Source organism: Neophocaena asiaeorientalis, unplaced genomic scaffold (genome assembly GCF_003031525.2).
Source record: "Neophocaena asiaeorientalis asiaeorientalis breed wild unplaced genomic scaffold, Neophocaena_asiaeorientalis_V1.1 scaffold400, whole genome shotgun sequence".
NCBI classification, from domain to species: domain Eukaryota; kingdom Metazoa; phylum Chordata; class Mammalia; order Artiodactyla; family Phocoenidae; genus Neophocaena; species Neophocaena asiaeorientalis.
The window spans coordinates 1,639,020-1,656,436 of record NW_020175089.1 but is presented as its reverse complement, the minus strand read 5'-3'; the positions used below and the strand labels follow the sequence as shown (position 1 = coordinate 1,656,436).

The window sequence follows — 17,417 nt, the reverse complement described above, 5'->3', positions numbered from 1 at the left end:
AGAAAAACTTGCATGAAGCAGGGCCTCTGCTCTCTGGGATGCCTGAACTCAGTGAAACAGTAATAAATTTCTCATTCTGAAAGTTCCTGAGATTTGGGAGTCTGTTAACACAGCCTAGACTAGCCTAATCCAGTTCTCAGTCTCAAAAGGATCACATGTCCTAAGAAAGATGTGTCCTATTATTGTGGAACAGGTTCCAAATAGCCTCCGAGATTGAAGCAAAGCAGGGGATTGCATTTTGCACCTGAAGTGCTGTTGGCTTCAAAAGATGCAGGTTTTGCTCCCAAGATGTATGACCAAGTTCAAGTAGGCTGAGATACCACATAATGGATATTTTTCCATTAGCATTCTGAGCCAGTTTCTCAGAGGGGAAGGATTTGGTGGTATGGAAGTTTAACCATTTTTTTTCCACACACCCCCCACCATCTTTCCAAAGTGAAAAATCCAATATCCATTATTTCAGTCCCTGAGGGTGTTTAATAAAAGCATCGCCTCATGTCCTTTGTGCTTTTCCACTGCTATACTGATAGGAAGGGTCAGGTGTAGGTCAGAATCTTCCGAATGCCCTAGGAGACCATGTCAACTCACAGTGTCTTGAAGGGTTAGCAACATCCCTTGCCATCCACTCCAGCCCTGGTCACCTCCAGACCTCAGGACAGAAGACACCTGAGGGCAGTGAGTTTCTATAGGCAACAGAACAACTGTGACAAGGAGGAAGCCTTGTTTCTCTGCACTCATTCTTGGTTTCGTGAACCTTCCAGAGCAGCTAAAGGCAAGGGTTCAGGTTTCATGAAGTCAAGGAAAAGAGGGAGAAAGAAAGAGGGAAAATGAACAGACAGGATGGAGGATGGACACACGAAAATTATTTTTTAAGGAAGTAATATTTTTCACTGCCTAGGCAAATGACTTCTGTGAAATTCTTATATGAAAAGTAATACACTGTTTTGTTTTTACTTAGTTATCACTATCATTAGGTTTCGATGCAAGTGGAAATTTACAATAAAATGAAAACAAATAGCATCAAGGATGATATACAATTCTGTGATAATGTGATTTGTAATTCAGGCAATGCCCTGCTTGAGACTCATATCCTGATTTCCCACTCCAGTTGCTGCAGAAGCAAAAAATACAGAGATGAAGAAAAAATAATTAAGTATCATTAGGCTTAAAGATTAAGACCATTACAAGAATATAAATAATGAATTTATAATGTATTACAATACAAATAAACAGTATTTTTAGTATAAAAGCTGCATTTGCACGAAGAAGCTATTTAGTAACAAATATGATTAAAATACATCAGAAACATGTTAAAGTTGTATGAGTCACATATGTCACAGTTCACATGAAACTTCACTGAAAATAAGCCATCTGAAGACCACATGTCCTGGTATGAAACTATCAAAGGCCTTTCAACCAAACCTCCTGGTTCAGGAAAGATGCTCAAAAAACTGCCCCATCTGGGTTCATCAGACTTGATGACTCCATGTTTGGTTTTCAAAACAAGCTATAAGAGATCAGAACGTAGGACTGAGGTACACAGATACTAAACAAGAAGGAACTTTTCTATTAGCGCAAAAGATTTACATGAATACTTCCCAAGATATTATATTGAAAGAATGGGTCAACCACACATTTAGAATACTGGCAGAAATAACACTTTAACACTGAGATGAAGGATATATCGAAACTACTGAGACACATTAGCAAAAGCACAAATCTTCCCCTTCTTTCTCTCACTTCATGCCACTTTAAGGTTTTATGTTAAAAGCTCAGGTACATCCTATCATTTCTACCCTTTTTTGGACTCTTTAATGTTTCCCATTCTGTAAAACAGGCTCCACTCTTAAAGGACTTGGTAATAAAGAGTCACATGCCAAGTACTTGCCTTAAAAGACACTTTTATCATCTACCCAAATTACACATACCCAAATCCTGGAGAAACACCATAGCTATCAACAAGGATATGGGCCATAAGAGAGGCAAAATTTGGCTTTCTCCACCGTCAACATCAACCTGACCAAAGCTTGTTTGCTTTTTGTCACAATAGTAATTTTGCATTTCTTTTTGTAGTCAGAGAGGCCTGTGGCTAACAGGGATTGTGTTCCCAAGATCAGGCTGGGGGTGCATGCCCATGTGGTGCCAGGCCCTGTGAGCTGAATGAGCAGGGCCTTGCCCCATTCATGCTTACATTTCAAAGGGAAAGAAGGAAGTGGGATTGCCTATATGTTGCTTCAGCATGAGATCTCTAAGCAAGTTGGGGTGGTCTGGCAAGAGATGAATAATAAAAGAAAGAAACTAAGGAAAATGTACCTAGAAGTTTCAGATTTTCCCTCTAATCAGTGAACAGGCACCCCATTCCCACTACTCACACATAAAGCACTGCACCCCCATTCCCAAATGAGCAGATTTACCTAATTTTGATATATATATAATACTATTCTGTAACTAAATAACTGATATTGTAATATAGGGAGGCATGACTTTTATTTTTTCAATCAAAATCATGTTTCCATGCACTTGACTTCTGTATTAAATATATTACCTAAAGGAAAAGTCTATCAATCCTATTGAAATGTTAAACTAATTTTTAATTATTTTGGGTTTTTTTTCCTTTAATTTTATATTCAGTAAGTATTGAAAATGAACCTAAAGGCCAGAAGTGGAAAGAAATTAAATTAAATGTATACATCTTTCATCTGAATATTAAAAAAAAACAAAAACAAAACAGGAAAAATGGTCCCTGTAGCCAGATACTTCAACTTTTAATGGATCTGGTTCTTCAAACTGTTTTATTCCTCTTCCTCCAATTTTTTTAAGTATTGCTGAGAAAGAAAATACAAGTATTGCTGAGAAAGAAAATACATGTCTCACTATATAATCAGATACTATTTGGAGCCCAACTGGGAATTGGCCTTACATTTATAAAAAGCCAAAGTAGACTTTACTTCTTCATTCCTTCCCCTTTAGTGAAATACTCCACTTAAAAAAAAAAAAAAAAATTTCAACATTGCAGGGGAGGAGGTATTGTACAGAAAAGCCAAACTTCTTTTTCCATACCCTTGAACTTGAACTCAATGATCTTTGAAAACTTTGTTTCAGCTGATTAGAAAAGAAAGAAAATCCAGTGACAGGAGGGCAGATCCAGCTCAGCTCTGATCCAGAAAGGCTTCCTGGTATCAGGGAGATGCAGCTGCCTCCCTCAGAACCATGGTGCTTTGGGTGATGAGGTATCAGAGCCCCAGGTGGTGGGAGGGGCAAGAAATGAGCACAAGTCAATGTTTTCCCAGTCTGTCAGTTCTGTGATAGCCTCAAACTTGAGGTCGTGTTGCTGTCTGAAGAAAAAAAATATTGGCAACTCTTAATGAATGTCACTGCACTGGGGGATGAGACTGTCAGGTCACTGAGTTGGGAAGATGAAAAACAACCAACTCTAAAAACTGGATTCCGTCAGAATAAAAACTCCCTTTGTATAAGGCTTGCAACAGATTCTTTCAGCCACACCAGGGTAGAGTTTCAGAACCTCCCCTTCCTCCAGTGAGCCCGAGTTCAAAGTTAGTACAACGTAAGGGTTATTGAAACAGCCAGATAGGCATATACTGCGTTTTTCTTTTTAAAGATGACAGAAGCTTTTTGAATTTCATAAACCTGTACTACTTATTATTCTGTCTGGACCCAAAGGGGTGTAGGATCAACTTTAGACATCTTTCATAAGCTTGGAATCTAATATTATGAATTTATTCTAAGACGCAAATCAGGTAGATGGATGGATTTTTTAAAAGACATTGGGCCCCTGGGTACTTTTAGCAGATTGAGTATTGAGAGATTTACAGGGATAAAATTCTTTACAAGATTAAGGAAGAAGGAAACGAAACCAAATCTTTCATTTCCAGATATACACTTTCATTAATTCTTTCACCAAAAGCACATCACTGAAGGAAAACCAGAAATGGTTTTTCAGTTATTATTAAAGTGGTTCAAGAGCCAGGGAACCCCTTGAGATAGAAACAAAACAACACAGTATTCAAGTTTTCTTCATAAGACTACCTTGTACTGGCAAGACTTAGGAGACTTCTGGCTTCAAAAAGAATATTGCTAAAGGAACTTTTTGAAAAAAAAAATGACATTTTGGCTAAAAACAACAAGAAAAATCTCTCTTGTAAAACCCCTACTTCCTTTTGAATCTCCAAAGGTTACAACATTTGAGATGCTTGGCAGTCATGGCTTCATGGGCTGTGCTTCTTGATTATCTAAACCCTTAAGGTGGAATAAACGCAGCTGATGTCAAGTAGACTGCTGTCTGAGTCCTCTCACTGAGGACGATTGTGAAGAGTGTGAGGGGCCTGCAGGCCCATGGTGGGAAAGTTGGAAATGCTAAAGGTAAGAAATAAAACATAAGAAGGGAGATTTAGAGAGTTAGGAAGATTTCCAAGCTCTTTTCTACAATAATATCCAAGGCCCTCTCAAGTTCTATCTCTAAAAAGTACACTTGTACTATGGTACCTGACGTTTCTTACAGTTTGACAAAAATAAATATTCAATACAAGAAGAGGAAGCAAGTTATCAGCTACACCCTGAGGATGTTCATTCGCCCTGCTTTCATGTTAGGGGCCTGCAGCCCTGTCTACTGCCCATGAACAGTGCTCATGATGGCTGGGGACTGCTTCCTCTGGTCAAAACTCTGGAGCCCCAAGGAAATGAATTTGTTCTCATCACAGGTCCCAAACAGATCCTAACAGCATGTTTGTTTTTCTGTACCCTGACTGTCATGCCTGAAAGATTCTCCTTAACATATATGAGACTTAATGCCATGAGACTACATGGGCTAGAGATCATTTTTTAAGAGAAGCTTACTCATTCAAGAAAAAATAAGGATTTGGTTTAAACTGCAGACCAGAAGGAAGCAGACATATTCTTTTGGTCTGTATCCTTGGAAACACTGTCATCAGGCTGACGGTCCCTTGTCGGCATGCTGACTTCTGCGCTGTCTCACTGTGTCTTCCGCTGCCTCTGTGCCAGCTGGACAGGGCTGCTCTGGGGCATTCTCTTCAGTCCCAGCAGGTCCTTCATCCTCCTGGGCCTCCCTCAGGGGCCCCTGGTCCCGGGCATCACTCCTCTTCTCGTCCATGCCAGCAGCCGGGCTGTCCTCCTCGTCCTCCTCTGCTTCTTCCTCATAACCAAGGTCTTCTTTCTCTTCTTCATCATCTCCAAGGCTGTCCTTGTTTTCTTCTTCATTTGAATCATCCTTTTCTTCCTCTGCATCCTGCAACTGTTCAGTTGTATGAGCCTCCTCTGACCTAAGATTCTGCTCTGTGGAGGGAAGAGAGGGGAACATCCTCTGAATAAACAATGGGCATTCACAAATACTGTATGTTTTCACTAGTATGTGGAATCTTAAAAAATAAAACAAATGAATATAACTAAACAGAAACAGACTCATACAGAGAACAAACCAGTGGTTACCAACAGGGAGGGGCAAGACAGGGGAAGGGGGTAAGAGGTACAAGCTACTAGGTACAAAATCAATAAGACACAGGATGTAATGTACAGCATAGGGATATAAGCAATTTTTTTTTTTTTTTTTCAGTACGCGGGCCTCTCACGGTTGTGGCCTCTCCCGTTGCGGAGCACAGGCTCCGGACGCGCAGGCTCAGCGGCCATGGCTCACAGGCCCAGCCACTCCGCGGCATGTGGGATCTTCCCGGACTGGGGCACGAACCCGTGTCTCCTGCATCGGCAGGCAGACTCTCAACCACTGCACCACCAGGGAAGCCCCAGCAATATTTTATAATAACTTAAAATGGAGTATAATCTATAAATATATCAAATCTCTCTGTTGTACACCTGAAACTAATATAACATTGCACATCAACTATACTTCAATTAAAGAAAGGTCATTCAGCAATTGAGTACATTTAGCTGTGAAATGAAACAATGGGGCATATGACAGTCTTCTCCATCTTGGAACTATGTTATCACACAGGACAGATCTCTGGATGGCATCCTGGCCCCACCCATGGCCTCTGCAGCACCTCTCTCTGGAGATTTCACTAACCATGTTGACTTTGGCAGAGCCCAGGGGCATGGAGGGCAAAGGTTTCTTTGTGCTCTGTATTTTAAACTGTGTAGAATGTTCAGTGACCCACTCACTGGTCATGGTGATTGGTTCAGAACTGTGACTTAAGCCAAGCCAATCAGAGTACTTTCCAGGAGTTTTTGGCCAGAGTCAGGAGCAAAAGCTTTCTCTCTTTCTACAGGGACTGCTAAGCTGATAAAATGTGAGTTGGGGCTGTTGAAAGCTACTGAATCAGCTTCATGAAGTAGAAACTATCATCCCTTGGGCTGTGCATGAAGCCAGAACATCCCTGGATTTTTCAGTTTTGTGAACTAATAAATTTTTCTTTTTTCCCCTAAGTTGTTTTAAAATGGGATTCTGTTACTTTTAAGAATTCAAAGGAACATATTTTATAATTATATATGGAAGTTTCAAAGCCTTAAAAACGTCAAGAACTAAAAAGAAATATAAGCTTATTTACTTGAACTCCCACATAAAATTCAACAATTATGAAATCTCATAAGAGTCTTCATGGGGACTTCCCTGGCAGTCCAGTAGTTAAGACTCTGCGCTTCCGCTCCAGGGGACATGGGTTCAATCTCTGGTCGTGGAACTAAGAACCCACATGCCTCACTGCACAGCCAGCCAAAAAATAAAAAAGAGTCTTCATGCAAACAATAGGAATAAAAGCATGGAAATCCAGGGGTATTTGGTCCCAGGAACAGTGTGAAATAGTGAAAGGATTTGAGGAGATGGCTTTTAAAGGACTCAGGACAGTTACTGGCACACAGTAGACACTCAGTAAGTGTCAGTTCCCCTCCCTCCCTGCTCATTTCAGTTTCAATGAAGGAAAAGATGTCAACTGATTAATGAAGGGCAAACAATTCAAGGGAAAAAGCAATTGCCAAAATGAAATGTTCCTTAATTTAAGAGAGGAGAAAAAAAGCATTTTTGCTCAAATCTATCTAGAGAACATATTTCAAAGGAATTTGGTAATGGTGATGGTTTGGTCACCTAGCAAATCAGGGGAAAAATCAACTATCTATATGAGCATGAAAGGGCACACCACAGAATTCCAAAAATACTCTATCTCATGAATCTGTCATACTTACCAGAACCTTCAGATAAATGCCTTGGAATTGGCAGATAGAAACATTCTGATATGACCACCAAGACCTGGAGGGAAAAAAGTGATTTCACAGTGAGTGGATAGGACATTTGTTACCAAACAACCTCAAAGTTAGGTCCTGCTTCTATAACCAGACATTCATAGACAAATATCAATACACAGCATTGGTCAAAAGTCCTCAAAAAAAGACAAGGGTATAATTAAGAATTTTCTATTTTTCAAATGTGATATAACATAGGAAAACACTATTAACTGTAGAACAGGGGTCACAAAGTCAAATGTATACACACAGACCACTAAAAATAGATGAATCAAGCAAGTGTAAGAAAACAGACACTATCAGCCAAGTCTAAAGTGATCTTTAAAAAAGAAAACATATTCTGACAAATAAAAGTAGTCTGTACATGGGTTGTCTCTCACCAGTGGGTAACCCTGATTGTGTGGAAGAATACTTCAGGGTGTAGAATTCTTAAGAGTCCTATAAGAAATTACTACAGGGACAAACTGTGAGAAAACACTTCAGTGATGTGAACTAAATCCTATTTTAAACAGTGATTGACTGGCTTCACACCTCTGACCTTGAATGCAGCATTGAGTCACTTGCTACTTACTATAAACATGCTGTTTCCCTTGATAAACCACAAGCTCCTAAGAGGCAGGTTCATTCTAGTCCATGTTCCAGGCCTGGATGGTGTGGGCCGTGGTGATGAAACTGACAGGACAACGTGTGAATCGGGGCCAAGTCAGCGGGAGCCCCTCGCTCTCTACGCCCTCCCCATGTCCTCCCCTACACAGTGCACAACACAGAGAAGTCAGCACAGGAGGAAGCTGCCCACTGAGAAGGGCTTCACAGTTCCTCTTTTACCTAGCTAACTCCTGGAGCTCACCTACACTTTGAACGACTGCCCAGTCTTTAAAATAGGAATAGTACTTCATAAATATGTTTTTAAGGGGCTCTAAAATTTTAAAAACCCAAAGTCATTGTCCTTTTGATTCAATTTTATAAACATCAAGTGAGAACCTCACTTTATTACCATCTGTATATTCATTTATTACTTTACTTAATATTTGCCTCATTAGGTTCAAGATATCATGTTAACTTCTGAGGGGAAGGGTTCAAAAAGAGAAAAAAATGGCAGTTTAATTAAGAAGCAGTATGGAACAGGGGTCTCATAAAAAATGAAGAAAGCTCTTTGATAGATACTTAAGAGATACAGAGATTACAACCAGTTATGGGGGTGGGGAAGACTCTAGAATGACCACTTGAAAGGTGGCATTTAGGGTCCTGGGCACGGTCAGAAGCGGAAGGGCAGCAGCAGCTATCTGGCTCTTGTAAGCGACACCAAACTGGACCACAGGGGCTCCTGGATCCAGAGAAAGGCCTAAATGCCAGGCTGAGGAGACCCATGTGCTGGGCAGTGTTCCTCCTTGGGAAGGAACAAGCTCCAAGCCATCAAATTGATTTGAACAGCAAAGAGGAAAACATTTCCATCTGAAAAGACTGAGGTTGAAAACCTATTTCTAATATGACAGTCACTTGCTTATAGTAGCTATTCACTGGACATAATGTTCTTTGTGACTTTTTTTTTTCCTTTTGGGTTTCTTAATACCAACTGGAGGGGAAATTTTTGGTCCTGACACATTGCAAGGGAAAGAAGAAACACCTGCCAGTGACAAATAATTGGCATTTACAACAAAGCCTGGGAGGGAGTGAGTCCCACCTGAGAGATACCTGGGCCATCTAGAACGCTAGGTAAGGGGGCCTAGCAAAGACTTACGGGACACCAGCCTCAACCCTGTCAGTTGTGTGACCCTGGGCAAGTCACTTAACTGTTCTCTCACTTGCACTTTCTCTTGAAAGGACAAGCTTGGGACTAGTCTATCACTAAGGGCTGTTTTATGTCTCTAAGACTATATAATTCCATTATACTGTCTTCCTTCCCAGAAATTGGGAGGAAAACCCTCTCATTCTATCAGTTCAGGATCTATTTTCCAGTCTCAAAAACCACTCCCTTGGGATGAGTCACTTTCTGAGCCACTAAGAATGGTACTGTTTAAAAACAGGGTCTATATAGGATTGGTGTCCTCATCTTCATCTTCCCTTCCATGGTTAGATTTTCAGGTTTCAGCTTAGCAGACAGCCAGGCATCTAAAAGAGGAGAGTAGACGGATTTGCCATCTTTCACAGGAAAGATGAAACTTTCTTCCACTAGGAACGGGTCAGCAGCATGTAGAAAAATAGTCCACCCAACCTGCAAAATCCAGACAGTGTCTATACATACCACCCGAAATGGAGACCAGATAACAGAGGCAAAAGATTGCTACCTGTGTTTTCCATTGCTTTTCTGCCTGTCTACAGATTTGCTATCTTCCACCTTTCAAAGCAGAGTTGCTGATGTCAGAAAATGATGCAGCCTGAGTGATTTGATACACAGACTATGCACTTAAGGATCTTTCCCATATTGGTTTAAAATGCAAAATATATACTTGATTTCTAAAACTGAGCTCTTTGTTTACATGTGAAAAATAACATTTAGTAAAATATTTCAACCACTAGGCTCAATCAAGACAGCAAGCAAAAATCAAACTAGCAGCCTTGTTTTGACTTCCCATCTTTTAAAATTAAGGAAAAATAGGAAATGTAATAGTCAGGCTTATGGGAAACAATGACTTGATCCGGAAATCACTTCTTATGGAAAACATCCTGCCCTTTCTGGCCACTGCAAAAGTTAAACTCCATAAAGACTCATAGAGGGAAGGAGACCCTCCAAGGTCACCAAGACCAAGTTTCACAAAACTGCACACTAGGCCTTGCTTTCAGCCCCCAGTTAATGGCAAAGGTGACACAGAGCAATGAACTGATCACCTGCAGACCTCATTGAAGGCAAAAATTCTAGCTGTTGTGTTTCTTTTAACATGTTACAGTTGTAGAAACGGCATTTTGAGCAGAGACATGTGTTTGCTATTTTATGGAAATGTATTAACAGAAAATGTATGAGTCTATTACTGCTTTGAAATTATTATTTCCTTAAATAACATTCTCTTCCCAACTTCTTATGAAGGAACAGTAATCTCTATCACTTAGTCACTTGAATAGTCTAGAATCAACTCTCTTCTTTCTTCACGTCAAGTCTCTAATAACCTTCCTACACTGATTATTTGACTCTAAGTTTCCAAATAACTTAGGGCTTAGGCAGGCCTGACTTCTTGGACTTACGGTCAACCTCAAAAGTAAAATTCTAAAACTCTTTATGTGAGAAGATTTTTCAGTGATCTTCCAATAGGCCCACACTCAAACTACATTCCCCATAATTCCATCTCAGAATCACCCAGGATCTCATACTGTTCCCCCTACAGAAGCCTCACACTGATGCAGCTCCAGAGTAGACGGTAGATGGGCGAAGCACATTTATATCCAAAGTCAAAGTTATATCCAAAGTCAAATCATTTTAGGCCAGAGCATTAGGGAAATGTTAGTTAGCAGTAAGATTAATGCAGCAGAATGGAACATACCTAGGACCTAATGAATGACATATCTAAGTTCTATCCCCACCCATGAAGTTAACATCAGCAATCAAATGACAAATATAAACCATAATATGAAGTAAGCATGTTCATGGCAAAATAAAATCGAGCTTCCTTGGCTCCTTGGAATATGACTTTGTAGTACCAAGTTGTGACTTGCTATAAAGGCGACTGCTAACATTTTAAGTTTATTTTTTAAAAGACCTTGCAAAAGAGCTGAAATACATTACAAAATGTAAGGATAGACTTTAAGACAATCTTACCTAAAGGGCTGTCCTTTTCATACAAATTTTTAGTGATCATCAATTATTCCTATCATACAGTGTTTAAGGGCTATGTGATTAGTATATAGTATAGTAACTTTTACGAACTTCTTAGACTTTAAAGCCCAAACTGATCAAGTGTAGGTAAACAGAAAGATTTCAAAAATATATACAACCAAGAGTAAAACACGCCCAAACATTTATAGTTGCCTATATAGTTAAGTAAATAAATGTATTACTCCAACACTTACCTAAAACTCTAGGGAGAAAATACACACATACCTAATGGATAGTAATTTTCATATCCAAAGAAGACATAGTGATGTGGTTTGCATCTTATTTTTTCACATAATAATGACTGTGTTTTTTATCCACATTATCTTACACACTCCACCTGGGGAAAACTGCAGTGTATGTATAAGCAGCTGGTGAGTTTAGAGGTTCAATCTGAATATACGAACAGGAAAGATCATCTTGTTCACCCAAGAAACAAAGTCACAGCTTTGGCCTTATCATCACAATGTTCTAATCAAGTAGGCAATTTGTGAATTCACAGCTGACTCAGTTGTCTTGGAAACTGACTATGAATTCAAGTAAGTCTCTATTTCTTCCTTCATTACTGCCTGTATTTTGGGCAGCACATGACTTCAGAATATTTAAGGGAGAGGAGTAGGCAATAATAATTTAATGAATTTTCCAGTATTTCTCAAATTTCCATTGAAAGCAGTATCAAACAAGCAAATATTATTTAACTGCTTAGATTACACACAAAATGATGTTTGTTTAAGAGCTTTTTCTTTCTTGGCTGCTTTCCAGTTTTGCATGAAACCAACTGGCTTTAAAGACAAGAAAAAAGATTGGCATTATCTCTTACCAGACCCATGAAAAGGCCAAAAATCAAGGTGGCTATGATGAAAAAGACATAAGAACACCAAGCAGGAACTCCAAGGGTCACTGTGAAATAGTTGTGAAGATGCTGTAATCAGAAGAAAAAAGTAAAAAAAATATATTTATAATGAGGACTAAGAATGTTTGAATCTCCCTCTTTACCTATAACTCAAGTCTGCAAATTGTTTCTACTTATATGAGCCCCCACAAAGGTGGTCCAGCAGTTTATGCATCTATATGATTCTTCAAAAACAAGTCAAATTTTACAACATTGGGAATCTGAGAGTAATAATCAAGGTCATATCTAGTAAGAGTTATACTTCCTTGAAGTTCATGATCAAATAGAACTCTGGTAGAATTGGTTATCTAGTCCCTTCTTCCATCCTGAGATTTTCTTGGTCACTCTGCCCTAATAATTTATAATCTTAATTTTTACTCATAATATGGCATCCATAAAAAATTAAACTTCTTCAGCCTTTACCAATTTTTAAGTAGAACTAAATTACTACTTACGGAACATCAACCATTTAAAATGTCTCCGTGCTTCCTTTTCTAATCAGATTCTTATTGCTCTACCCTCACTCATCCTTAACAACTTTCCTAATCACCATAAAACCTGAATGTAATAATAGAAGAAATTTTCCAGTTAATTCATTATGAACAAATAAGATTTAATCAGTCTTCGAATAGAGTGCACATCCCTTCTTGTTTACTGTCCCCTGGGACTCTATTTGATGCCAAACACTAAAAAATAAGTGAGGAGATACAATCTTAGCTAGAAATTATTTACATGCTAAATCATACAGGAATTACAGATATGAGCCTGCTAGTCTGGAGTCAAAGCACATTTATATATGGACTTGCAAGAGCCATGCTGCCTCATGATGGCTTTGTGATAATCTATTTTAGGCTCTTACCGCTTTAAAAACATTCACTAAAAAAACAATAGTTTTATGATTTTGTTATGTCTATAGATAGTTTTATCTATAAAATTACTGGGCACAGGATGAAATGGCTCCAAGCTAAATGCCACCAGCAAGCAGATATAATGACTGAATGACTTGCCTAGAACTGATAAGGTTGATGAAAATGAGGCCAAGATTCTATTTTAATATTTCTCAAAACCTAAGTTACTCGACTATCTCCCATTGGTTTCTCAGTTTATAACTGTCAATACAATTAAATAATATATTTTATTCCGGCTTAATTCAGAATAATAAACAAAAAAGCTTGTTAACTGATCTAGAATAATCTGAGATCTCTTCTCTCCAATTTTTTACTCAGCAGTAGAGATATATCTAAAGACTCATCAAGTTTTTAAATACACATAATCAGTGTTCAATAAATATTTATTGAATAAGGAAAAGATACTAGCAAATCCTTAAACTATTCATAAGAAATGCAAACAACTCTTGATTTGAAAAACTGTCATCTGTCCTCTGCTGATGGCACTGGTCATCACTCTGTCTTCAGCCAGGGCAATTATTTATTAAGAATAAATAAGGGGACACAGGTTCGTGCCCCGGTCCGGGAAGATCCCACATGCCGCGGAGCGGCTAGGCCCGTGAGCCATGGCCGCTAAGCCTGCGCGTCCGGAGCCTGTGCTCTGCAATGGGAGAGGCCACAACAGTGCGAGGCCCGCGTACAGCAAAAACAAACAAACAAAAAAGAAGAATCTAGTATTCTGCAGACCAAGTAGGCAAAAGAGGTGTTTGGGATACAAAAGGTTGTTTCATTCAAATTCCGTTCAATGGAAGTTTTAAGATGCATTGCAGAGTTCTCTACTTTAGGAAATTTTGTATATTGAACAGTTTATTTATGCCTTTTCTTGATTATTCAATATCATCATCAAGATTAAACTGTGAAATGTACCAAAGAATTAGAAGACATGGAAAGCCAGTATTCCTTTGTGCTGACCCATGGATGTATGAATTCTGGAACTTGCTTTATAAGTAATATCTGCCCATATAGTTGGAATGAATAACAGCATCCAGTTATAAGTCCTTCTGGACAGTGTCTTGTGCCCTTTTGCAAAATAAATGATTTAAGAAACCCTCAAGAAATTTTCTAAGTTATTTTCTAGGATTCAGTAAATTGTGTGCCTTTGAATCACTGCATTCTGAGTCAGTCTTAGTGCTTTCAAAAACATCCTCTTATTATAATAGGTTCCACTTCAATTTTCTTGTATCAACTCACTCTTTAAAGGATTTATTTGAGCTTCTTAGAGAAACTCTGCCATCTTGTGGTCTTTTTAGGTGATTATTACTAAAGCCTCATTAATCAAGTTGTGCTCTCACAACTGCAGCCACAAATCTTTACCTGTTTCCTTTGTCTGAGTCCACGATGGTTTCAGAGTACCTTTAAGAGTATTAGGGTTCCTGGTACTAGGCACTTGAAGTTTTGCTGTATATATGTTTCCAAGTAATAACTGATTAAAACTGATCTAGTTCAATTTTAGATTTCTGTGTTTCCTTTCGTTGCCAGGTAAAGTAACAGTTTTCACTTGTGGAAAATACTGACCTAGTTCAATATTATATATGCTCATTACAAGGAAGCATCCTGTTGTTTACTTATGCACGAAAATGTCGCCTGCTGAGCCCAATACCTTATACTTTTGCAATAGGTGACTGAATTAGAGCTAATTTTTGGCTATGTACATTTTGGCTACATACATTTGAATGAGAGAACTAAATGCAGAACAAATGAGAAGAATATTCCAACCAGTGGTCAGATGGATTTAAGGAATGGAGCCAGGCCAAGGCGTCCAGGGGTCAGAGGTGGAGCCTCCCCTCCACAGGGAGGCCAGCAAGCCCTCTGGGATCTGAACTACTGCAGGTCAGGTTAAATCCCACCCAAGGGCACCACTCATCCAGCCCAGCGTCCCAGAGTCTCATTCAGAGCTGGGCTGGCCCCAAAGGACAGAGAGCCTTTTGAATTTAAATCCCATCTGCATCACAGGATATACCCTGAGGAGTTTGGGGATGATCCTTAAACCCCTTTCAGACACAGATTAGAATCCTCAAAATATCCTCCCTGTGTGGGAGTAGCTCAGAAAGCCTTCTCCAGTGATCACCAAGGGCTCACTTCCCCTTCTATGTTCTACCCTCTCAACACCTCCAACAAGACACAAATCTGCAGCCTCTTGTAGGCTCGAGGGTAGGTGACTTGTGGATGGCCACCATCTCACTGTAATATGGTTCCAGATATTTTTACAAACAACAAAAAATCCAAAAACACTAAGAGAAGAGACACCACCATCTAAAACACAGGGGGATGTTTTAGAGTTTTAAAATTCACTCTGGTTATTCTCCAGTCTAAACATTCATGGCCTTTAATTCTCATCATGAAATACTGATAAAGCATTAAATCTTCTCCATCACACAGCATGTCCAATAAGGTGTAGCACATCTTATTGTAACTAAAATTTGCCATATGCCTGCATCTTTTCGTAACAACAGTAACACTGAGGTATTAACTTACATCCTGTATTAGCTCAGTAAGCAGCACAAATTCAACAAATAAAGTAATGCTTAAATACATTCAAATGCTAAACCTAGTTAACAAAAGTACACATTGTACAACTGTCATAAAACCCTATTTCAATCCTATCAACCGTGGTTAAAAAATAAGTGAAAAAAGATAAAGTATTCTTTGTTGTCTAATCAGCGGAAAAACTAAAATAATGATGACAACAATGATTAATGAATAAAAGTAACAAAAAACAGTTTTCAAGTACATGATAGGCACTAGGTTCTATGCTAAGCACAGAACAACTGTCTATGGCAGGGAAAACAAATGGGTTGGGAAACATACAGCGGGTGGACTAGCAACCCATCCATGGGACACTGTTGCTGAGAAAAGACTGACTCCTATCTGTCTATGCATCCACAAAAATCTCAGTATGGTTAAGAGACTGTGGATTGGCATCAATAATCTTGCCTCACTGGCATTAGCCCCTCTGCGTCTTTCTTTCTTCCCTATTTTCACCTTCTTCCTCAGAGTCTTTACACTCTTTTAGTTCCAGGGCTGTGTTTCTTCTGTTCACTGTTAATACAGTTGCACTACAGTTTTATATTATCTAGACTTGAGTTAAAAACAGATTATGTTCCCCACAATTACATACTCAACATTGATGTGAGGATCTTGGGCACGGGAGAAGAACCAGCTAAATAAGCTAACTGAGCAGCCAGGTGGTCAGCTAGGAGAACGGGCTTAAGTATCAGTAGTTCTGTAAGGACAACAAGGCAAACTATAGCTAGAGGTTGCAGTGGGAATCAGAGACTGATGCATAGCCAAGGACTGGGTCACACCAGGCCAGAGATCATACCCTCTGAATAAGAGGACAAGGGCTGAATTCTGAAACCACAAGTGGTGAGAGCCCTTCCCAGAGATTTGATGAAAGGCTGGGGACTTGTTTCTAAGAATAAAAGAAATTACAAAGGTTTGTCAAGAGGCTTGAGGAAACCACATGCTGATACAGAGAGTAATACCACATTTCTATTATAGATATTTAAGGTAATGTGTACACATATGAGGAGACTAAAATAACCTACAAACCTACCATCTATATTCTTTTAGTCATGTACATCCCCACCCCGCCCCCCACCACATACACACACACAATCTACAATCAGGGCAAATATATTAGTGACCCCAATAAATATAAATGGACTAACTTTATCAGTGAAAAGAATTACTTCTTGCTATATGCTTTTTAAAAGATTCACTTAAAACATAACAACAAAAAGGTTGAAAGTAGAAAAAAATATCCCAGGTATACACTAACCAGAAAGAAAAAATATGGTATTAATATTAGACAAAATGACCTAATAGAATGTAAAATACAATTGCTGTGTGTCAAATTCTACAGTTCATCTTATAAAATTGTATTTTTTGTTCTTTTTAAAAATATCTGGAAAGTCTAAACATACGTATATATAAAATATATAAATATGATATATCCTTTACTTCTCAGTCCTAATAAGAACATCTTAATTGGTTATTCAGAGATGGATCATATTCTATTCTCCAAATGGCCTTTTCTCTGAAGTCCAATGCATCCACACAGAATCCATCCATGCTGCCCAAGGCTGTGCACTGTGCCTACAAAGATAAAACATCAACTCCTGGCCTTGGTGTGCTCCAAATGCCACACATTGTAATCATTTGCATGACATGATGAAAAACTGCAACTCCTTGTTTATCAGTCAAGCTATAAGAGGTCTGAGCAATCATTTATTTTCCCTGGTACTACCTTTGAAAATAAAACTACTCTTTAACAATGTGTGAAGGTCACAATCAGCTTCCATCTAAGCTCTTCTTAACCCTCAGAACAAATTCATCTCTTGACCTGCAGTTATAATAGATTCTGTGCTAAGATCTTGATGATGATTCCTCACACTTATTAAATTATCCTCTTGGATTACACATTATATGGCTATAAGGTTTTCAGATAGCTATCAGAATATATGACTCCATCAACCTTTAGTGTCAAAATACTGCAATAGGCTGAATCCCTTACTCTCAGTTCCTGGTTTGCAATTCATAATTCTCAACC

The 17,417-nt window shown here is 38.8% G+C and overlaps 1 protein-coding gene across 1 annotated transcript in view; it reads right to left on the bottom strand.

Annotated features, from left to right (window-relative positions):
• Positions 1-928: 928 nt before the first annotated feature.
• The window catches only part of TMX4 (thioredoxin related transmembrane protein 4), a 43,132-nt gene continuing 26,643 nt past the window's right edge, over positions 929-17,417 (bottom strand). Inside the window, exons 6-8 of the mRNA XM_024764224.1 lie at positions 11,847-11,948; positions 7,168-7,231; positions 929-5,310 (exon numbers count right to left, since the gene is read on the bottom strand). Of these exons, the coding sequence (XP_024619992.1) occupies positions 4,946-5,310; positions 7,168-7,231; positions 11,847-11,948 (531 nt within the window). The 3' untranslated portion in view covers positions 929-4,945. The remainder of the gene's footprint in view (positions 5,311-7,167; positions 7,232-11,846; positions 11,949-17,417) is intronic.